Here is a 25236-nt window from a genome sequence, read left to right as displayed (position 1 = left end):
TGATTAGCGCTTACCTGCGAGGCGTCGATGTAGGAGGTGAGCTGGTTGATCTGCTCCCTGGGCATGACTGAGTCGAAGAAGACGGACGTCTGCCCGGAGCCGCAGATGGCGCTGCTGCGGACGAAGTCGATGCAGCGCCGGTTGCGGATGCGAGGGTCGTCCGGCGGCACCTCCATGGGGAAGCAGGGAGGCGCGAAGTCGCAGGACCTGCGGAAGGAGGCAGCGATATAGCTACCTGCAGCCACATGTTCGGATACTCAACCAGCCGTTGATGCCCAACATTACGAGGGTCACTCCAAAAGAAATGCACACTATTTTTTTAAAAAAAATCCATCTTTTATTCTACAAGTTTGAAAGTTTTACAATGTGTAGATACATCCTTTAGGAACAATATTTTCATTTCTCCACATAATTTCCATCCCTCTCAACAGCCTTACGTCATCTTGGAACCAGCTCCTGTATACTGGCACGGTAAAATTCTGGACCAACCTGTTGGAGGCACTGTTTGGCAGCGTGCACAAGGGAGTCATCATCTTCAAACCTTGTTCCACGAAGAGAGTCTTTCAGTTTCCCAAAGAGATGATAGTCCCATGGAGCCAGGTCAGGACTGTAAGGTGCGTGTTTCAGTGTTGTCCATCCGAGTTTTGTGATCGCTTCCATGGTTTTTTGACTGACATGTGGCCGTGCATTGTCGTGCAAAAGCAAAACATCCTGATTTGGCTGATGTGGCCGAACACGACTCAGTCGAGCTTGAAGTTTCTTCAGTGTAGTCACATATGCATCAGAATTTATGGTGGTTCCACTTGGCATTATGTCCACAAGCAAGAGTCCTTCGTAATCGAAAAACACCGTAGCCATAACTTTTCAGCAGAAGGTGTGGTTTTGAATTTTTTTTTTTCTTGTGTGAATTTGCATGATGCCACTCCACTGATTGCCCCTTCCTCTCTGGTGAAAAATGATGGAGCTATGTTCCATCACTTGTCACAGTTATTCCAAGAAATTCATCTCCACCATTCTCGTACTGTTCCAAAAGTTCGCTGCATACTGTTTTCCTTGTTTCTTTGTGAGCCACTGTCAACATCCCGGGAACCCACCTGGCACAAACCTTTTTTAACGCCAACACTTTCAGTATTCTGCAAATACTTCCTTCCCCTATCCAACGTAGCGTGACAATTTGCTCTCTATGATGCGTTGGTCAGTAGTCGCCAATTCGTTAATACTCTGCACATTGTCTGGAGTGTGTGCAGTACGAGGCCTGCCGCTGCAAGGACAGTCCTCAATATTGCCGTGCCCGCTTTCATCACGTAACCTGCTTGCCACCGACTAACTGTACTGCGATCAACAGCAGCATCTACATATACCTTGTTCAACCTCTTGTGGATGTTTCCCACTGTCTCGTTTTCACAGCACAGGAATTCTATGACAGTACGTTGCTTCTGATGAACCTCAAATGTAACAGCCATCTTGAAGACATGTTGTGACGGCGCCACTCACGGGAACAAGTTGAACTAAGTTTGAAAACAAGTGGGAAGGATGTATCTACACACTGTAAAACTTTCACAAATGCAGAATGAAAACTGTATTTTTACAAAAATAGTGTGCATTTCTTTTGGAGTGACCCTCGTACATATCCTGGACATAAAGAGTTTATACGAACCACAGTATTGTTGCGATATACACAAACGAGAGCTATTGAAAGTGGATACAGCTTCCCTGCTTTTGAATTCCACAAGAACAAAGCAAGCAAGCAAAAGCGAAACAGACTTTCTGAATACGTTCCTTTTTATAGTTCCGTACCTCAGTGGGTAACAACGGAACCCTTACAGAATCATTTCGTTGACTGTCTGTATCGCTGTCTGTCCAACAGTTATGACCACTTTTTCTCAGTAACGGGTACAGGTACCAAGGAGAACTTAATATCACATACTAAGTTGTATGATCCCTTGACGGTGTGGAAAATTTAGGCTCCTATGTCAACGTAGTCAAAAGATACGACTGTTTAAGACACACGTTTCGACAATCGGAATCTCACTCATCAAAAGCTGTAGGGTACTCCCGGTTGACCTGGAATCATAAAATTTGTCAAGAAGCAAGGTTTCACAGTACAAGTAATCGAAAAAATTCGAGACTTGTTAATTTGTAATTTTACCACAAAAAATATACATCTTTATGCCTGCCCGTCTGTTAAGACAATTCTTCTCAGGAACTAGTAGATTTACCGCGTTCAATTTTATACCCATAATAAATTCTACGGTCCATCGGCTGTGTGAATACATCAAGCTTCTAAGACAGTGCAATCAGATGAAATGGCCACACGTGTGTGCTACTTATTTTGATAGTCAGGAACTCACTAGTCGAGACGTATAGACCAACGCTTTACATACATGGCGGTCCTGGAACTTCAACGGTAAGGTGCAAGTCTGGCAACCGAAACGTCACCGAATCGAATCTCTGTCGGGCCTCGGGTTGTTCATTCTTTGTTGTATCGTACCCTCCACTCTAAACAACGTGAGAAGACGCCATAAACAAAACGAGTTTGCATTCCTCAGATCGCCTTGCCCCAGATCGATAACTGTGGTTGGCTAGGGTACGCGCAAGTCGCCGAAGTGGAGTAAAGTAGAAAGGCTTGCCTCCAGCTATTCGAAAAAAACGAAGCTATTATTATTATCTATGTTCATAGTTAAGTTTGTACGGAACGCTCAGACACCAAGTCCTACTCGCACTGTCCGGTTTTTAAGTAAACGAACTGCTTCTGAAACTTTAACTCATGAATTTATGCTGTGTGTGTATTTTTTCCAGAAGTCCGGCACACGATTTTAAATATTTCGTGAAAGTAACAGGTCTAAGAACTGGTAAAGACCAGCACCGATATGAAAGGCTAAATACCAGTAACAGCCAGAATCACGATCAGCCCTCTGTCTTTAGCTACTGATAGTTCATAAAGAAGTATTATGTACCTCACTAAAATGTACATCGAAATGTCTCATGGTACCAGACGTTTGCAATGCTTTGATGGAAACACTCAATCTTGTCACTCTAAACAAAACTCCATCCGAACAGACATCGGAAGGCTCAGCGGTGGCGACCGACCGCCGTGTCGTACTCAGCCCACAAGCGCCAGTCGGATGCAAATATGGAGGCTAGTGAGGTCAGCAGTCCGTTCTCCAGGCGCTGTCTGTCTCATTGACCTGGAGCCTAAATGCACCCAATAGTTTAATAGCGCACGGCGACGATCACCCATCCAAATCCCAACGATGCCCAAAGCTGCTTAACTTTGGAAATTTGTGGTAAGTTGCTATCGGAACAAACTGTTAAGGTCATCGGTCCCTAGGCTTACACACTACTTAAGCTAACTTAAACTAACTAACGCTAAGGAACACGCACACACTCATGCATGTGCTTAACTTCGGTGACCTGATGGGTGTCAATGTATCCACCGTGACATGGCCTTTGACCAAGTACTTAAGGTACATTGAAATAACAGTCAAACGCTTACATCTGGCCGGTGTGGCCGAGCAGCTCTAGGCGCTTCAGTCTGGAACGGCGCGACCGCTAGGGTTGCAGGTTCGAATCCTGCCTCGGGCATGGATGTGTGTGATGTCCTTAGGTTAGTTCGGTTTAAGTAGTTCTAAGTCTAGGGGACTGACGACCTCACATGTTAAGTCCCATAGTGCTCAGAGCCATTTGAACCAATTTTAACCCGCTTCTATTATTACAAAGTGCTTGCATATCACTGTGCTTCAATGAAAATGCAGTATTCCAGAACGTTAATGAGCAGCGGGCCCTAGCAGTGAAGGAAAAATGTCATCATGACTTTCCCAGAGCTGGAGTGCCTGTTGTTTCGCCTACGATGAAGAAGTTTCACTGGGAAGCGCCTACACATCATACAGTGTCGATCTCTGATCATACGGTTTCCATACTCTTGGAGATTCAAAGAAAGACATTCGTGGCCTTTGATTTGCTCCGGACGAAAAGGTGTATTCCTGAGTACAATGATGGTTACATAGGCAACTATAGGCTTTTACCCATGAGGGCACTGACCACCTTTTGTCACAGTGGGACAAGTGTATTAACAGTTAAGGTGAACAGTTTTGAAATAATATACAGTTAACTTGCTTTTAGGGTTCTGTAACTCATTCGACACAAACGGAGCCCCTATAGAATGTCTTTGTTATCCCTCTGCCTGTCCTCCTGTTAAGTGCCATTCCTCTCAGGAACGGGTAGACGCATCAAGTTATGTCAGCTACTAAGGTCTATGCTCCCTTCGCTATGTAAAAAATTTAAGTTTATATGTCAAGGCAATCAATAGAGAAACCATTTATGTCACATGTTTCGAGATTCACAATCTCACTCACCAAAACCCACAGGTTACTTCCCGTTGACCTAGAACCACGAAATTTTTCAAGAAGCTAGGTTTCGCAGTAGAAGTATAGGAAAAAAGAAGACGGAACTTATTAATTTGTGATTGTATCACACGAAAAAAAAATTAGTTTTAATTTGTTACCAGACTGTCAGTACGTGTTTTAAGAACCTTTTTTCTCAGGATCGGGTGGAAATATCACATTGAAATTTATGTCACGTAGCACTATCTATGGGCTCTGGACGGTGAAAAAAAATTTAAGCTTCTACGTCCGTACAATCAAAAGATACGGTCATTTATGGCGTATTTTGATATCTTGTATTAATCGATATCAATAACAGACATAAATGGTCGAAATCCTCGATTCCCTTGTTGGATGAATCATCTACAGACATAATTGGGTTTTTACGGAATCGTTGGTTCCCGAGTCCTACTCGCATTTATCTAGATTTTTCTTTCCCATCTATGTTGTTTTCATTTACTTACATTTAACAGTGCCGGATATGCAGTTATGATATCTGTTCACGGGTTTAGTGACGGAAATGCTGCTGCTGCTGTTTGTGGAGAATACGGTAAACGATATCCTAAACGCAGAGAACCAGATTCCAGAGGGTTTACTAGTGTTTTCACTAAACTGTGTGAGAAACGTGCAGTGCTCATGGGTCTTATTTTAATTGAACGGACAAATGCATTTTGTGTACAAAGTAGAGTAGATAATTCAGATAGCAGAACGTAGACTTTCAACAATCACTCGCAGAATTTCTACATGTATCGGTGTTTCACATGCAAGAATATTGCCGTATATTACGTATGCTCCTCGAAGGAGCTACACGTGGTGTTGTCAGTAAAATTCTTTAGTGAATTGAATTAGGAAGTGGAATAAATGGATATGAATTTTTAAATTAACCATTTATTACTTAACACCTTCTGTGAGCATTTGTTTGGGTTACGTTGCAACAGCTGTATCTTCCTAACGAATAAAAAGATACATGTTATATGGTATATTTTTCCACGAATTAATCTATACTAGTCGATCCTAAAGCACTGGGTGGCGACAAGAAGGGCATCACTAACAGTGTCACATCAAGAAGTAATATACCATGCCTGGGACACATGGGATAAGGCCCGGAAAAAGAAGAACAAGAAGATATACTCTGAACAAGCTGACAAACCCGACATTGTCTGAGTATTCATTTTGCCAATTGTCTATTAGAAATGGAAACGAAAAATGAATTGCGTTTGTAATGTCGGAAAAATTTCATTTCCATGTATTCGTGAAAACAGCTTTCAAATTACGAAAAAGAAATACGCATAATGTACAAATGTATAAGTACAGCTATTTCGTGTGTCTACAACGCTATTTTGTAAACGTCTGTCTGGAACGTCTCTTCAGAATTCTGTAGATGGCTGTAGCTTTTGTCTACAGCCGTATACGCTTCACAGTTGAAAGCTGTTGTAAGTGTTGCCCAGGGGTCAGGGGTTTCCTTATGCTGACTCGACTGCAGGAGTTTGTTAGTATTAAAAATACATGTATTAGAACACTTCATGCACGACGCGGCATTTTTGCATGCATCTGAGTGCCCAGTGTTTTGTTGCTAGAAATGAGTGGGTTTTATTGTAGCCGTGCAGTCAGATTACTGTACGTTGTAGACTGCATCGCACAATTCTACGTTTATCTTTATATAATTTCGTTATGTATTACTGTAATGTTTTGTAGTTTATGTTTTAAATTTTATAATTACGTCAGAAAAATGTTCTCTTTCTTTCATTTATCTGGTGAAACAATAAAAATTAAAAGAAAGTAATAAAAATTATTCGCAAGAGGTTCTGTGAATAAAGTTTCTCTGATTTAGTCTGTAATAGATGATGTTACTGTAACAGATACTATGCAATGTCTATTAATTTACTTTATTACCCTATTGGGCGAGAAATCATCAGTATGACTGAGTGCGATCTTACCTCTTACAATCGATGCCGTCCCAGCTCTCGCTGCTCACCGCTGGAATAGCGTGGTCGAGGTCGTGGTCGAGGAACTGCCCCCACTGCATCAGCATGTGGGTGAGGCGCTCGTCAGGAGTGATGGTGTCCGTGCTGATCAGTTTCGTGGAGACGAGGCGCGCGCTAGGCTTCGGGAAGCCGTTGTACAGCGTTGTTTTCTTCCAGCCTGCGTGCAACAGATACCGCCATCAACACCCCGCTGACCTCAGCGATAAAAGCATCGTAACGAGCTGCCTCCACCCTGGCACACGTCTCAGGGATAACGCAGGTAATGCAGGTAAACCCGACCAGGTATAAACGACGAATAAGTGAAGAAATACGTCCCTAAACTTTTTCCTCTATCACACGATTCTATTAACCAAGATCTTTCCCAAGAACGCACTGTCTACACACGAGGTTTAAGCTGTGCCCATGTCACCACAAAAATGATACGAGGTTTTTCAAAAACTAATGTAATAAGTCCTGTGATAGAAAAGATTTATTCAGGAAATCAGTCACAAGAATATCTTCAGGCTCTGCTGTGTATTACTTTCCTCACAGTCACCACTGTTGTTTAACCATCTATTCAGTCTGTAAACCAACGAGTCGAAAGCAGCATATAAGGAGTTAGTTCCCCAAGTCAACGAGACACTTAACAACAGCCTTCTGAACGTCAGCCTAAGTTCTGAGTGGCCACCGACCATGTGCATCTTTAACGGAAGAGATGAAAATCACTTGGTGCGACATCCTGGCCGTACGGTTAAAAAAATCTGTGATGCAAGGAGAGCCCATCACAGGGCTATTGGCCTCATTGCAGCTACAGCCTTCCTTTGCGTGGCATCAGGAGAGGGAGGATGTGAAGCACATCTCCCCCGTCGTCTTTCACCCCCGACAATGGTTACCAGTGCTCATTTGATAACACGATGAGTGGCCCTTGGGCCGTCCAGGGGGGACTAGAAAGAACAAACATCCACACCCCTATTCGGAACTGAACCCGAGATCTAAAAGGTTCGAGTCCACTGCTCTATCCGTTAGATCAACACGGAGGGCTGTCACTAGATTGCTTCAGCACAGTACATCGGAAACGCAGAACCAAATCAAACGGTCTTACACCGTCTTAATTTCAGAAGCAATCCCAGTCGTTTCCTCCAAACTGCACTGTGCAACTGTTCCATTAACCTACAAATAACAGACGACTTTCACGACCTCTCTGTCGCTGACGAAATAAGTCAGTTGCACACACAGCGTGTCCCAAACGACGGTGGTGATAATATTCTCCGTGAAAACCGAAGTTTTGGACTTATGAAACAAGTTATAACAAAGGTGTCAGCATGCTATTGGTTCTTTCTTCGTCTCTGACGTGTCGTTCCGCAACCTGTGATGCTACGAAGTAGGGACTGAACACATTACACCTGATACCGCATTAAGTGCTGGAGAGACAACCCAATTCTCTAGGCTTTACTCCCGCCTGAAATAGAAATATCAGCAACTTCAGCTCATACTTTATGAAGGGAAACGCACACTTGCAAGATTGCAGCCCGAGAAATAGATACCGCGCGAAAATTTGGGCTATAATTCTAACAGTATGCTACGGAGTCACGAGCTGAAAGTAAAGCTTTCAAACTTTGGTGCGCGCACTGGTCCACTGCAATGCAGTCGCCTAATTCCCGAACGCAAAATACCGTGGAAAAGAGAAACAACCGAAGCCCTTCTATTCGTGGGATGTTTGAAAGCGACGGATGAGGACGGATTCGTCCAACATGTTTTGAAATCTTGTTCGAGAACACGTGTTATCCTACCCGAAGCATAGTATGTAATTTGTGTAGATGTTATGTCAATCTTATGTACATTTACATTCAATACTTTTTAACAGTATTCTCGTGTTAATATTCTGCAGGTATATGTAATCCGCAAAAACAAAAAGAATGAATCTAAGCAACTGAAGGATTATTATAAAATATATGAGGTACGAAATGAAAACGAGACAGATGGAGAAAAATAAGTACACTGTTTATTTCAAAAGTGTGGCCACAACTGTTAATATACTTACCCCACTGTAAGAGAAAGTGAGCAATAGCTTAATGGGAACATGTTTACGGTTGCATGCGACCCAGATATTCATCTCTTCGTGCGAAGCAATTTGACTGCCACGAATGTCATTTTCTATGGCTAAAGAAGTGTGGAAATTGCATGTTGAGATATCGGCACCTATTGGAGTAAGTGTAAGGGCTCCTCATCGAAACTTCTCCGACGTACTCGGAAAAACAAAAAGAAAGAAATTCATGGTCACCAATTTGATTCGAACGAAGATGTGCACACCTGTGCAATCATGGTTCCTCAAACAACCTCAAACATGAAACTTCCTGGCAGATTAAAACTGTGTGCCCGACCGAGACTCGAACTCGGGACCTTTCCCTTTCCCGAGTTCGATTCTCGGTCGGGCACACTGTTTTAATCTGCCAGGAAGTTTCATGTCAGCGCACACTCCGCTGCAGAGTGAAAATCTCATTCTGGAAACCTCAAACATTTTTCCGTGAAGGCGCTGGCCATCTTGTCTTTCAGAGGGATAAACATATTAACAGTTGTGACGATTACTGTTAAAATCGTAAACAGGTTTACTAGCTTTTATCCATCGCTTTTGTTTCGATTTCACTGCCCCTCATCGTTAATGATTTTCTAATTGCCATTCAATCATGCCAATGACGCTGAAGAACAGCTCTCCTCCTGCAAATACAATTAACTTCAACAGTACCAGCTTTACATTACAAGAAAACCAACGCACAACAGCTATGGTGATAATTACAGGGTGGCAATTATTGAACTATGTGAGATAAAATCGTCATAACTTCTGAACGGTTTGCGTGAGGACGGTAAAACTGCACGGTTGTCCACGAGGCATGATGAGAATTAGTATTCGCATTCACGATTTAGTTTTGCAACGAAGCCCACTTTTATTTAGATGGGTTCGTCAATAAGCAAAATTGGCTTATCTGGGGGACTGAGAATCCACATTTCGCGATGGAGACGTCTATTCACACTTTAGAGGTGACTGTGCGACGTGCACTGTCCAGACACGAAATACTCGGTGCAATATTTCTTGATGGCACTGTGACTACTGAACGTTACGTAAAGGTTTTGGAAGATGATTTCATCTCCATTATCAAAAGCGGCCCTGATTTCGACAAGATGTGGTTTATACAAGACGGTGCTCGACGCCGTGGAAGCAGGAGAGTGATGTCCTGGGGTAGTACTTTGGGGACCGCATTCTGCCTCTGGGGTACCCAGAAACCACTGGCATGGGCCTCCATTGGCCGCCATATTCTCAGGATCTGAACACATGCGACTCCATTTTGTGGGGATATGTTAAGGACAAGGTGTACAGCAATAACCACAAAACCATTGTTGACCTGAAAACAGCCACTCAGGATCTCATCGACAGCACTGATGTTCTGACACTTCAGTGGCTCAAGCAAAATTCGTCTATTCGTCTGGTCCACGTCATTGCCAATGATGGCAGTCATATCGACATGTCATAACGTAAATCCGTATATCTGTAGTGACGTTTACATGTTAAATAAAGTGTGTGCACGCAGTAGTTTAATTTACATTTTTTTTCATATAATGCAGTAATCGTCACCCTGTATTTATCAGGCGGTTTATACTATTGCTGGAGGGATCTGACATTTTTAATCGAATGTCCGCATACTTGAAGCTGATCGAGAGACTTTTGTTAAGTATAGTAGAGCATTCAGATTCGGAATCTTCGCCATGTGGACGTCTCCTTTTTATTGGCGCATGGCTATTATTCGAAGACCAGACTGTGCTGAATATTTTGACATTTGTTCCAAAACTCATGATAACAATACCCGTTCGTCAAGTACTTCTATATCTCGATTTTGCAACAGTTCTTGCAAGCGACCTAAGATAATATGACAAAAAAATGAAACTTTGTTGAGGAGAATATTCATAAAGAGATGGTTACACTTAATGACAGTAAAAGATATTTTCATTCTGCTTTGAAAGCGATCATTTTTTATGATACTCTTACCTATATAATCAAAGGATCATTTATTTGATACTCCAATTAAGTAATGCAATAACTAAATCCCCTCGACAGTGACAATGAACAGATTCTGTTGAGCTTGATAACAATTATTAAGGTTACTGCTGACCAGCATATTGTCTTGTCTTGCTACCGTCTCCTTCCCAAAGTGTTCATACCTGCCGCTGATACTATGTTTCCAGAGCTGTAGGAACTATAATTCCACCAAGCGAACTTACTCGCTGTACCCTGTCAACAATATTGATCCTTAGTATGCGCCAAAGGCTGATTTCCGACTTTGTGGTTTAATGCTTTCCTAGGTCAACCCCCAAAAGCGCACGGACTCTAAGCGTAGTTTGACAACACATATTGATATGACGAGCCGCGGTGCAATATGAGGGTCAGTATAAAAGTAAAGAAAATTTGTTTCTGCAAATATTTTTATTTGAGATGAAAGAAAATATAATTTAATATCTTAGCTACATTTATAAGTACTCGCCTTCAAATTTCAGTATTTATCGTTGCGAACCACTCGCTTTCGTACTCAGCTACCGCCAAATTACTATACGATTCACTAATGTTCTCTCTTTCAATTCTTTGTCGTTTCTACACTGTTTACTTCCCAAAAAAATCTTTCAGTTTGAGAAAGAGACGGTAATCATTTAGGGAAAATTCCACGTTATAAGGTGAATGTTCAAAAACTTCCCATTTAAACTACCGTAGCAAATTTTTCGTCAATGCAGTCGAGGGGTATTGTGAAGAATCGCTGCATTTATGATGTCTCCCCTAGGCATAACGTCGATGAGGAGGAAGAACTTTTGATCTCGAAACACACCTTTTTGGTACTCAGAAATTTTTAGTGTGGTTTTGTTATTTTTTACAAATTTTTTGATTAACTTTTTTGTTGAAGTCGGCCGGCCGGGGTGGCCGAGCGGTTTTAGGCGCTACAGTCTGGAACCGTGCGACCGCTACGGTCGCAGGTTCGAATCCTGCCTCGGGCATGGATGTTTGTGATGTCCTTAGGCTAGTTAGGTTTAAGTAGTTCTAAGTTTTAGGGGACTGATGACCTCAGAAGTTAAGTCCCATAGTGCTCAGAGCCATTTGAACCATCTTTTTTTTTTTTTTGTTGAAGTCTTGACTGATGCCGTCCCATTCACTGGCGCATGGTTTCTGGACTTTCATGTGAACCCCAGGTCTTGTCACCAGTGACAATATGATCAAAAAAACTCATCGCTATTGTTGTAGTACCGTGTAAAAAGTCAGTGCAGCTCTCATTTCTTGTTTTTTGTTTTGATCTGCCAAAAGTCGAGGAAATCCCCTGGCACACACTCCTCTGAAGCCCAAATCATCACTAACAGTTTGTTGAGTGTTTTACGGAATCCTTGATATGATTTAGCCAGATACACCTGGCGGTTAGTCTGAGCGCTATTCGTCAAAAATATTCGTTCATCCTGTGTTAAACACGATGCAGCATTTTCGAGCTGAAGCTCCAATTACCATATTTACGTAAACATCCATTATCTGGCTCTAAGAGCGAACGTTTTTGCATTCGCGTTGCACTAAGAACCTCACACTTAGTGGATTCGTTAATTTCGTTAACAGTTTTGTAATCGCACAAATAAACAGTGAACAACCGATCCTGTTCGCTGTTATCATCATACCGGAGCCGACGTCTGACAAGGTCTATGACGCGTTGGAAGGTTGGGGGAGAAACATGCGGATCGTCAGATCAAGGTGTTCTTTACTTTTGGAATGGTCCTCGTACTTACACGGATTAGGCTCTTAGGGCAGCTATTTAAAGCAGTGGTTCGCGGCCTTTCCCACTTGGTTCCCCCAGTAGGGTTTCAAAGCATTTGGTAAACGAAATAGAAAGGTCTTTATGTATTACTTACATACCTAATGACATTGTTTTCATTTGAAAAAGACTTTTCACATTTAAAATTTTTTTATGTAATAAAAGTCACAAGAAAAATTTTGAACATCAATAAGTCAGCGAATGTTTGAATTTAATCAGTATAAAGTGTCATTGTTGAGCTACATCAGTAGAATCGTCACACTGCAAGGCAAAAAATGCAGACTTTTCAGTCTTTCCACTAGCTGTTCTTTCACATTCATGACCATTTCTTCGATCCTACGACGTACACTGTTGTCTGAAAGAGATATTTGATTAACGTCTCACCAATTGAAAGACGCAAAATTTCGTATGAAGCTTCAATGACTTTCACATTTTGCATCTGAAAGATACCAGAAAAGACCAGTTTTATGCGATTTAAAGTATATTTCCAACAAAAACTCTTTTAGTTTATTTTTCAACGCTGGGTGAGTTGTTATTAAATGATGTTCCAGATTCAAAGCAGCAATGAGTCGCTACTGAAGACGTTATGTTACACATCAAACAGTGTCAGTTGGACACGGTCTTTTTTAATAGACGTGAGTCCATGCTCAATATATTCTGCATTATACAATCTTCTTTTAGCAGGCATTTTCACTCAACATACAAAATCAATAAAAATACTGTTTACGTCTTTAGAGCACAACAGGACTAATGATGAGTTAAAGAATGCACAACGTGGTCTGTCAGAAATAACTTCGTGACCTGTGAAAGAAAGCTGATGCTGCCAACTCTACAAAAAATGTAGTCGATAACTGTAAAAAGAATATAAAATTTTCGACCTCTCTGACCGCATGTTTCTGCTTCCTTCTGGCCTGTCCCCCCCCCCCCCCCCCTCATCCCTTCCGGACCTATAGGTCTGTCACGCCCCACTCCCTTCAGCGGGGCGTGCACCCTATGTTGAGAACCACTGGTTTGAAGAGTAGAGGCTACTCACCGACAGGAGTACTGAAGCCGTTCTCGTAGATGGGGTGCTGCAGGCGGCGGAAGGCGGTGAGGGAGGCCCCCCACATGGGGTGCTCCAGGTTGTTGCACGTGCCGTCTATGGAGCGGTACTTGCTGTGGAAGCACATGTCCGAGCAGTTGACGACGGGCCGGTGCGCCATGCAGCCAGACAGGTTGGCGATCAGTTCCAGCTGCCCGGGGGACAGCAGCTCCTTGTACGAGAAGTCTGCAACAGCCACAGGGTCACGGTCACGCTAGCTGTGTCCCGGTCAACATGTGCAACCGGTTGGCTACGACAGGAACTAACTTGGCGTAAATGTATGTGTGTGTCTGAGTTACAATGTCTCTGTTTATTTATATTCGTTTATATGCTTATACCATGCTTCCACATTGAAAAATGTAGCTCTGGAGACGAGCTCGCAGAAAAACTGTCGCTCACGTTTAGAAGATAGTTGACCACGCCTTTGATAGGATCCTCCATGGCATACAGTCAGCCCCTGATCTACGACGTTTCCGATCCAAAAACTTGATAGTAGCGCCCCCCTCTCCTTCTCGAGCGTTTGAGATAGAACATCAAAAATTTTAAAAAAAGAAAAGCTAAATAAAGAATTTGATGTGTAAAAAATATATGATCGAGGAAATGTGAGACATGTCATTTGACCGTAAGAGTGCCAGAGTGCAGTGCCAACCCTCTTCACACAAGATTCTTCTATTGCATTCACTGTATTTAGCTCCGTGGAATTCAAAAGTGTATATTTTGTAATGGAAGCCATCAAACCTTCATTCAGGACAGTAGAAACTAAGATGTCCTGCCGTGCCTCTCCTGTTCCTAGTCTACATCTACATCTAAATTTACTCTCCGCAAGCCACCCAACGGTGTGTGGCGGAGGGCCCTTTACGTGCCACTGTCATTACCTCCCTTTCCTGTTCCAGTCGACTATGGTTCGCCGGAAGAACGACTGCCGGAAAGCCTCCGTGCGCGCTCGAATATCTCTAATTTTACACTCGTGATCTCCTCAGGAGGTATAAGTGTGGGGAAGCAATATATTCGATACCGCATCCAGAAACGCACCCTATCGAAACCTGGACAGCAAACTACACCGCGATGCAGAGCGCGTCTCTTGCAGAGTCTGCCACTTGAGTTTGCTCAACATCTCCATAACGCTATCACGCTTACCAAATAACCCTGTGACGAAACGCGCTTCTCTTCTCTGGATCTTCTCTATCTCCTTTGTCAACCCGATGGCGACACCTAAAACGTGCTAACATGAGGAAAGTATCCAACCGATTTCTCATACACAAACAGCAGTTGACCGGCGTTGCCTGGTGAAACGATGTTGTGATGCCTCGTGTATGGAGGAGAAATGCGTACCATCACGTTTCCGACTTTGATAAAGGTCGGATTGTAGCCTAACGCGATTGCCGTTTATCGTATCGCGACATTGCTGCTCCCGTTGGTCGAGATCCAATGACTGTTAGCATAATATGGAATCGGTGGGTTCAGGAGCGTAATACGGAACGCCGTGCTGGATCCCAACGGCCTCGTATCACTAGCAGTCGAGATGACAGGCATCTTATCTGCATGGTTGTAGCGGATAGTGCAGCCACGTCTCGATCCCTGAGTCAACAGATGGGGACGTTTGCAAGACAACAACCACCTGCACGAACAGTTCGACGACGTTTGCAGTAGCACGGACTATCAGATCGGAGACCATGGCTGTGGTTACCCTTGACGCTGCATCACAGACAGGAGCGCCTGCGATGGTGTATTCAACGACGAACCTGGGTGCACGGATGGCAAAACGTCATTTTTTCGGATGAATCCAGGTTCTGTTTACAGCATCATGATGGTCGCATCCGTGTTTGGCGACATCGCGGTGAACCCACATTGGAAGCGTGTATTCGTCATCGCCATACTAGCGTATCACCCGGCGTGATGGTATTGGTTACACGTTTCGGTCACCTCTTGTTCACATTGACGACACTTTGAACAGTGGACGTTACATTTCAGATGTGTTATGACCCGTGGCTCTACCCTTCATTCGAACCCTACGAAACTCTACATTTCAGCAGGATAATGCACGACCGAATGTTGCAGGTCTGTACGTTCCTTTCTGGATACAGAAAATGTTCGACTTCTGTCCTGAACAGCACATTCTCCAGATCTCTCACCAATTGGAAACGTCTGGTCAATGGTGGCCGATCAACTGGCTCGTCACAATACGCCAGTCACTACTCTTGATGAACTGTGGTATCGTGTTGAAGCTGCATGGGCAGCTGTACCTGTACACGCCACCCAAGCTCTGTTTGACTCAATGCCGAGTTGTATCAAGGCCGTTATTATGGCCGGAGGTGGTTGTTCTGGGTACTGATTTCTCACGATCTATGCACCCAAATTGCGTGAAAATGTAATCAGATGTCAGTTCTAGTGTAATATATTTGTCCAATGAATACCCGTTTATCATCTGCATTTCTTCTTGGTGTAGCAATTTTAATGGCCAGTAGAGTATATATTTGAAGACAGACGGAAACTATCTCTGCAAAGCCTACTTATAAAATTTCAAGATCCGGCTTTAAGTGACTGTTCTAGGACCACAGGGTGAACTAAAACCCCACTGTCAAAATTTATGATGTTGTTCAGGGAACTTTCATGAATGTTTTGGTAGAAGGTACCGTTGGTCCCCAGTGGCTAGTTGTAGAGTAGTAGAGTAGTTGACTTGTATCTACAGAAGTGGTCTGAATTATTAGGAATAACTGATTCTTCACTGATTCAAGGGTGCTTACCGATTTCATAATTGCATTAAAGGTAATATACCACAAAAGTAGTCGACACAGACAAAGAGCTGCGAAGTGCGAACACTTTTGTAAAGCATGGCCTCTTAACAGTTGATTGTCTCTCCTGTGTAATCACGCGAGTAATTCTTTTGGACTCGTGTAGCACACTCACGACAAGTGTGTTAGATAGGAGCTGAGAGTTGACTTAACAGCTTGCTATTTCGGTGACCATAAATCATAAACAGCCATCAAACGTGCTGAATGACGTACTCCATTTATTGCTGGATGTGGTTTTGAGAGATTAAAGGCATGCCATAAACAGGAAGATGATCCTGATTCATGTCACGGCATACGAACAAGCAATATGTGAAAGCAGTATCTCATCTAGCGTTTTTTTCTCTCATTTCCGGACCCGTAAGAGGGAAATATGTGTCCAACATAGTAAACTATACATCCTCATGTAAAATTCTTTCAAAAAAGTATACGGATTTGACGTTTAGAAGTTCATCAAACAAATTCAAACCCGATTTTGTGATAAGTAGAAAAATTGCTACGAGCCGGTTCCGGACATAACCCTCCATTCGTTACGCCTTCCGAGAGATCAGAATATTATCGTAGTTGGACAGTCTGCTGTACGTAGGAACGCAAACAGTTTATTTACGGGAAAAAAAGATACCATATGGAAAAACGACTGTTTTTAATGATGTACGAGGTGCATTCAAACTCTAAGGCCTCCGATTTTTTTTCTAATTAACTACCCACCCGAAATCGATGAAACAGGCGTTACTTCTCGACGTAATCGCCCTGCAGACGTATACATTTTTCACAGCGCTGACGCCATGATTCCATGGAAGCGGCGAAGGCTTCTTTGGAGTCTGTTTTGACCACTGGAAAATCGCTGAGGCAATAGCAGCATGGCTGGTGAATGTGCGGCCACGGAGAGTGTCTTTCATTGTTGGAAAAAGCCAAAAGTCACTAGGAACCAGGTCAGGTGAGTAGGGAGCATGAGGAATCACTACAAAGTTGTTATCACGAAGAAACTGTTGCGTAACGTTAGCTCGATGTGCGGGTGCGTTGTCTTGGTGAAACAGTACACGCGCAGCCCTTCCCAGACGTTTTTGTTGCAGTGCAGGAAGGAATTTGTTCTTCAAAACATTTTGTAGGATGCACCTGTTACTGTAGTGCCTTTTGGAACGCAATGGGTAAGGATTACGCCCTCGCTGTCCCAGAACATGGACACAATCATTTTTTCAGCACTGGCGATTACCCGAATTTTTTTTGATGGCGGTGAATCTGTGTGCTTCCATTGAGCTGACTGGCGCTTTGTTTCTGGATTGAAAAATGGCATCCGCGTCTCATCCATTGTCACAACCGACGTAAAGAAAGTCCCATTCATGCTGTCGTTGCGTGTCAACATTGCTCGGCAACATGCCACACGGGCAGCCGTGTGGTCGTCCGTCAGCATTCGTGGCACCCACCTGGATGACACTTTTCGCATTTTCAGGTCGTCATGCAGGATTGTGTGCACAGAACCCACAGAAATGCCAACTCTGGAGGCGATCTGTTCAACAGTCATTCGGCGATCCCCCAAAACAATTCTCTCCACTTTCTCGATCGTGTCGTCAGACCGGCTTGTGCGAGCCCGAGCTTGTTTCGGTTTTTTGTCACACGATGTTCTGCCTTCATTAAACTGTCGCACCCACGAACGCACTTTCGACACATCCATAACTCCATCACCACATGTCTCCTTCAACTGTCGATGAATTTCAATTGGTTTCACACCACGCAAATTCAGAAAAAGAATGAGTGCACGTTGTTCAAGTAAACAAAACGTCGCCATTTTAAGTATTTAAAACAGTTCTCATTCTCGCCGCTGGCGGTAAAATTCCATCTGCCGTACGGTGCTGCCATCTCTGGGACGTATTGACAATGAACGTGGCCTCATTTTAAAACAATGCGCATGTTTCTATCTCTTTCCAGTCCAGAGAAAAAAAATCGGAGGCCTTAGAACTTGAATGCACCTTGTAATGCGAATACCGCAGTTTCAAAGAAATACATCGAAATTCAACATTTTTTCACTTATGCCTCGTACCTTCAACAGTTGATCAATATTCGCTTAATTTTTGGAGCTATGCGACAACCACTTTTCACTATGTAACGCAAAAATGTTTAATCAAGATGGTATCTAATGTCAGGATATGCAATAGTTGGCTGGAAACGTAGCGTTATACTGGATACATTACACATACGACTGAAATATTAAGCTCTGACATAACCTGTCAGCGCAATTAGATACAGGAAAAGCATTTTACATTAAAATTTAACTATTTCAAAGAACGAAACATTTTCGATAATTAATTCTAGTCGTTACCTTCATACGATTAAGATACATTAGTTCATGTCTGGTGTAAAATTAACTGGTTGAAAGTTACCCCAAAATATTACACATACAAAACGGAATTAACAAGGCATATTGAACGTATACAAAGAAAGGTTGTAAGAGTTTCGACGTCTGTTTCAGTAATGGGAGAGCATGACGCAAACGCAGAGGTACCTGAAATGGTCGACGATTGGAGCCAAGCGCCAATTACACTGAGTCTCTCTTTCTCTTTTTAAAGCGATCACCACAAAGGAATTATTCGAATGAGACGGAAATCTTTAGATGTGATGTAATCATGCAGAGAAAAAACAATTACAGCTTAACAAAAACAGGATGATTTATTTACGAGAATGAGTTCCACAAATTGAGCAAGTAACCGTTGGTCCATCTCTGATACTTGTGCAAGCAGTTATTCGGCTTGGCATTGATTGATTGAGTTTTTGATGTCCTCCTGAGCTACATCGTGTCGAATTCTGTCAAACAGGCGCTTAAAATAGTCAAAATCTGAGGTCGTTGAAGGACCCGCACATAATGCTCCTATGTTCTCAACTGGGCGGGGATTCGGCGACCTTTCAGGCCAAAGTAGGGTTTTCGAAGCACAAAGACAAGCAGCAGAAACTCATCTTGAACGGGTGGCCATTATTTTGCTGAAGTTTAAGCCGACGATGGCTTGCCATGAAGGACAGCAAATGAGGCGTAGAATATCGTCGAGACCGCTGTGCTACAAGGGAGTTGCAGGGTGCTGCGGATGACAACCCAAGGGGTCCTGCTATGGTTGTCGAACCGTACAGTGGAAGAGAGTCAGGTCAGTATCCCATCGCAGTCGGGAGCGTCGCCAGCCAAGTCTTCGGTCTGGAATCTCGTTTATTGCAGTATTATTGTCTCTAGTCATGAATGCCGCTTCTAAGTGAGCCCCAATGACCAGCGAGGACGACACAAACGTCGATGTTATATCAACCTACATGTCGCTCTCCATACGGCACCGCAGCCAGCAGTGATTTTCTTGGGTGCCAGTTCTTTTCATAGCAGGACTTCCATGGCCATCCTCCGCGGAACCCGTACAGCATAGAGATACCATGACCGATATTCTACGCCCCGTTTTGTTGCCCTTCATGGCAAGCCACGCTGGGCGTACATTTCAGTACAGTAGTACTCGCCCGCACACGGAGAGAGTTTCGACTGCTCATCTTCGTGCTTGCAGAAACGTACCTTGGCCAGCAATGTCATCCAATCCCTTGCCAGTTGAGTATATTTGGCAAATTACTGTCAGAGCTTCCCTGCTGATTAGAGATTTTGGCGATGTAACGCGCCAGTCGGACAGAATTTAGCCTTATACTCCCAGGAGAACATCCCAGAAATCTATCAACCAGTGGCAAGCCAAATAACAGGCTGCACAAGGGCCACAGGTGAACGAAGCCCTATTGATTTGTTCAGTTTGCGAAGCTCTTGAATAAATCATCGAGTTTTTCTGAAATTGTAATTATACTTTTGCCTCTACATGCAGCTACATCACATCTGCCGATTTCCGTCCCATTCACATAATTCCTTTATGTGCATGTTTATTATTGTTATTATTATTATTATTATTATTATTATATGGGGAGCACACGATGTTCGCGTCACGGATTTACTCCAGACTGTGTACACATGTAATAGTCCATTAAGACATCATATTGTGCAAGAAGTGAAGACGTAACACATAAGCGATTTCGCGACGATTACTAGAAAAGTTGTATACGTGAATGATGTACCCTTGTGTTGTGACCCTGGGCAAGCGACGGCGGCGGTCATGTGGTTAGTATTTAAGCTGGGTGGATCGCTGGGTCGTTTAACATTTTTGGTTCATATTTTTTCTACAATAGCCATATGATTTTGTGAATATTATATCTTAAGGGTAAAATGATGAAAACACATGTATTTGTATGAAATTTTATTGAATTTCTAACGCTATTTTTGTCTCCTAACTGATTTTCATTATTCTAACAAATGTTACGCACCGATTTCTTCTACAGGTAAGTTAAAGAGCTTATGAAGCCTCTTCAGACTGGTTCATATTTGATTAAAAACGAATGAGAAATTGCTTCTCGTGAATATGTTCTTAAAATATGTCCAGTCATGCATCACCAATTTTCGGCAACGATATTTACGAAAACGTTGGGTTACGCATGGTTCGCACCCAAACTGGCGAAAGAAAGAAATTTTTTTCAAAGTTTCAATGAGCTTCGTTTTTCCTTACAAATTCTAAAGTTTCCTCGTGCACACGGTAAAACTGGAATCACTCGATGCAGCAGATGCCGTTTTATTTTATGTCTTCCACGTCTGCATGAAAAATTTCATCCTGCAACTTGTACTGTCGAAAGCGCTTCAGACGATAAACTGTACATTGTCTTCATATTCTGGCATGTTATAATTCAATGTATTATTGAATAAAGTTAATACGCCTATTGTATCGATGTTTGACTTGGGCTTTCTAAGCCTGTTCCTCGTCCTTGAAACCTTTTCCTGCAGATAGAAATGTCGAGATACAAAACAGTTTTCGGTATCCTACCAGATTGCAGGTGTAAGAGATTTCGATAATCACGACGGGGATAAATATTCAGGAAAAAGTTATGCGTTTGGTCGTTTACCTGTCGATAGTGGTAAATATAATGTTTGTTGTTGTATATAAATTAGCAAACAGCCAAGTAACATTGTAAATTCAGTGAAAGTTCATGCAAATACACATGTCTTACCATCATATTACCTTTCAAACAAAGCTTGTATGAAATAATATAAATAGCGTTGGAAAAAAATAAATAAAAAAAAGAAACGTGAATGGGACTCCATCCAGGGACCCACTGATAACGGAGCTTTGAGCCTAGCCACATGACCGCCGCCATCTCGTGCTGAGGGCTCCAACACACCGGTACATCAGGGACACGTTAAACTGCTCTTGCCATTTTCTCGAAATTGCGTTAGTAATAGGCCTTACTACCTACACATTATATTATACTAACGCACTACTAAAAGTGTACAAAGTTTGTAGTAAATCCGTAACCAGAAGGTCGTGGCCGCTCCTTTCAGAGTGTGTAAACCACAGCGCAACAGCTAACAACACAAAACTACGGAGGCTTAATTGACCGCAGAGCTCTATAGCCGTCTTCGAGACCTGTATCTATCGACATTGTCCGGCAAGAACTCCATAAAGCGAATATTCACGGACGAGCTGTTATACCGTAACCCTTAGTGATGACAACCGACGCAAAGAAGCGTAAAACATAGTGTCAGGAGCATAAAAACCGGATGGCCAGTGGAAACACGTCATATGGTATGACGAGTCATCGTTCCAACATCACGCCGGGTTTACGTCTGCAGAACGCCAAAAGAGGCCTACAATCTTGATTGATTGATTCCAAAGGTTTAAGAATGGAGGTGATATCATGGTATTCTGCTGGTCGCAACATTACTCTCAAAGACCGTGTGACAGTCAACATGTAAGCATTTTAGGTGATCAGGTGCACCCCATGATCCAAATGCTGTTCCCCAACAATGATGCCAGATTTCAGGACGATAATGTACTCATTCATACAGCCATGACAGTACAATCTAGATATGAGGAGAATGCAACTGAACTTCTGCGTCTTCCCTGACCAGCACAGTCCCCGGACTTGAACATCATCGAGGCCCTGTGGGCGGTATTGGAGCGCAGACTCCGGAGCAGATTGCCGCCTCCCTCGTCACTACAGGAGTTAGAAGAGGTTCTGATCGAAGAGTGACATAACATTCCACTGGAGACTATACAGTATTCCAAGAAGTGTCGCAGCTGTATTACGGGCACATGGGTGTCCAACCCCTTATTAATAAAGGATTCCCAAGTAAGTACAGGTGGTCACATTATTTTGCCTATACCCTGTAGGTGTCGATGTGTCCGCCTCCGGTAGCTGAGTGGTCAGCGCGACAGACTGTCAATCCTAAGGGCCCGTGTATTGTGTTGTCCTACTCATCATCATTTCACCCCCGTCGACGCGCAAGTCGCCTAAGTGGCGTCATATCGAAAGACTTGCACCAGGCGAGCGGTCTATCCGACGGGAGGCCCTCGGCACACGACATTATTATTATTATTATTATTATTATGATTACTGGTGTCGATGTAGAGAGGGCGCAGAGCTGGAGCGTGTACTGACCGGTGGTGAGGTTGATCTTCATGCCGGCCTCGACGTGCTTGCGGATGTTGACAAGCGTCGTCTCGTAGACCTCGGCGGCGCGGGCGACGCTGCGCGCCGCGGCGTCCGGGAAGCGCAGCAGGCGGAACAGCTCGTGCGGCGGCGCCGACTTGCCCGGCGTCGGCGTCAGCAGGCGAGTCAGCGTGTCGTTGACGGCGCGGTCCACCGCCGCCGACGCCTCCCGGAACGCCACGCGCACGAAGCGGTCGCCGGGGCCGATCGAGCCTGCGGCAGTCGTCTCACTCTATAAACACCGTCACCGCGCAGCTCCTTCTGTTGTTTCGTTTTTGTTTACTTGCTTACCTGGTTCCAAATGGCTCTGAGCACTATGGGACTTAACAGCTATGGTCATCAGTCCCCTAGAACTTAGAACTACTTAAACCTAACTAACCTAAGGACATCACACAACACCCAGCTATCACGAGGCAGAGAAATTCCCTGACCCCGCCGGGAATCGAACCCGGGAACCCGGGCGCGGGAAGCGAGAACGCTACCGCACGACCACGAGCTACGGACTTAACTGGTTTCGTCTGACCATGGTAGCCACAACTACCGGGTGGTTATAATGTAAGTGCAGGTACTCAGAGAGGTCCAGTGTGGGCTATATACATCCTATGGCAGCTAAACTTGGTGCACGTGCTTATGTGTTAATGTGGAACCGATTTACGCCGGAAAAAATTAGTTCCAATTTTAGTTCTCAGGTGCATATCTGGCGCTATACGGCATCCTGTCGACTTCTCATATTGAACAAATTGTATAAGGGACAATTAATAGCAAAATAGACATTATGCCTTTCTCACTTCCTTGACCTTTTCTGCCTATCTTCTTCGTTGATCCACTATGGACCGTGGGGAAACGGCTGGCATGAAGTTCTTGTTGCAATAATTTACCAACAGCCGTATGATGTGTAGAAATTTATTTTATTTTATGAACTTCTATGTGCTACCAGTTTCGGCATTACAGTGATGCCATCTTCAGGCCCCACACGTCACAGTCGTAAAATCGCTATACACGGAAGGAGCCATATAACTGGATCCCTGAATCAAAACTACCAAGAGCTGTTGCATGGCGTTTTGATTCACGGATCCAGTTATATGGCTCCTTCCGTGTATAGCGATTTTACGACTATGACGTGTGGGGCCTGAAGATGGCATCAATGTAATGCCGAAACTGGTACCACATAGAAGTTCATAAAATAAAATTAATTTGTACAATACGTACGGCTGTTGGTAGATTATTGCATCAAGATTTTCTGCCTATGTCCCGTTCCTAATCCATTATAAAGGTTTAAAATTATTGAACTATATGAAAAAAACAGAATTAAAATACCTATTACTGTCATGAAATGTAACCTCGTCTTTGTGAATATTGTCTTCAACAAGGCTTAATTTTTGGTTATACTTCCTTAGTTCGCTTTCAAGCACTGCTGCAAATATAGAGACATAGAAATACTTGACGGACGCATATTATATAGTGAGTTTTGATAGCAAATGTCGAAATATTGAGGACAGTCTCCTCTTGGAATAATACACCATGTGCCAATAAAATGGTTCAAATGGCTCTGAGCACTATGGGACTCAACATTTGAGGTCATCAGTCCCCTAGACTTAGAACTACTTAAACCTAAGGACATCACACACATCTATGCCCGAGGCAGGAATCGAACCTGCGACCGTAGCAGCAGCGCGGTTCCGGACTGGAGCGCCTAGAACCGCTCGGCCACCGCGGCCGGCCGTGCCAATAAAAATGAGACGTCCGCGTGGTGGCAATTCCGAATCTAGATACTCTACTGTAGTTAACAAATGCCTCTTGATCACATTCAAGTACTCGGACGTTCTATTAAAAAGTGTCGGACCTCTCCAGCAATCGTGTTAGCAGCTTGGTAAATACAGGATGACAATTATTGAAGAATATGATAAAAGAGATAAATTAGTTGCAAACTACGGGGTGCACACGCTTTATTACACATGTAAACGTCATTACAGATATATGAATTTACGAAGTACGTAGGTTACGACATGTTCGTTATGCCTGCCATCATTGGCAATGATGTGGCGCAGATGAATACCGAAACGCTGCTTAACTCGCTGAGGTGTCGGGACATAGATGGTGACAGTGACCACCTGAACGGCTGTTTTCAGCTCAGCAGTGGTTTTGGAGTTATTTCTGTACACCTTGTCCTTAATACAGTCCCACAAAAAGGAGTGAGATGTGTTCAGATCGGAAGAATATGGCGTCCAATCGAGGCCCACGCCAGTACCGTCTAAGTACCTGAGTGTCAGAATGCGGTCCCTGAAGTGCTCCGCGAGGACTTCGAACACTCCCTTGCTTCGATGGGGTCGAGGTCCGTCTTGCATGAACCGTATCTTGTTGCTATCAGTGACACTTTCGATAATGGGGATGAAATCATCTTCCAAAGTCTTCAGGTACCGTTCGGTAGTCACTGCGCCCTCAAGGAATATCGCACCGATTATTCCGTGTTTGGACACTGCACATCACACAGTCACCCTTTGAGGGTGAAGAGATTTCTCGAACGCGGAATGTGGATTTTCAGTCCCCCAAACTACTTACTGACGAACCCATCCAAATGAAAGTGGGCTTCCCCGCTAAATCAAATCATATAGCTCGTACTAATTCCCATCATTCCCCGCGGTCAACCGTGCA

The 25236-nt window shown here is 43.6% G+C and overlaps 1 protein-coding gene across 1 annotated transcript in view; it reads right to left on the bottom strand.

The window, feature by feature from the left end:
• The window catches only part of LOC126480678 (peroxidasin), a 221510-nt gene that overhangs the window by 61389 nt on the left and 134885 nt on the right, over positions 1 to 25236 (bottom strand). Inside the window, exons 11-14 of the mRNA XM_050103902.1 lie at positions 22534 to 22797; positions 13208 to 13441; positions 6320 to 6524; positions 15 to 207 (exon numbers count right to left, since the gene is read on the bottom strand). Of these exons, the coding sequence (XP_049959859.1) occupies positions 15 to 207; positions 6320 to 6524; positions 13208 to 13441; positions 22534 to 22797 (896 nt within the window). The remainder of the gene's footprint in view (positions 1 to 14; positions 208 to 6319; positions 6525 to 13207; positions 13442 to 22533; positions 22798 to 25236) is intronic.

The sequence above is a fragment of the Schistocerca serialis genome, chromosome 5, assembly GCF_023864345.2.
Source record: "Schistocerca serialis cubense isolate TAMUIC-IGC-003099 chromosome 5, iqSchSeri2.2, whole genome shotgun sequence".
NCBI lineage: Eukaryota > Metazoa > Arthropoda > Insecta > Orthoptera > Acrididae > Schistocerca > Schistocerca serialis.
Note: the sequence above shows the minus strand (reverse complement) of the source record. Positions and strands in the feature narration are given on the sequence as shown.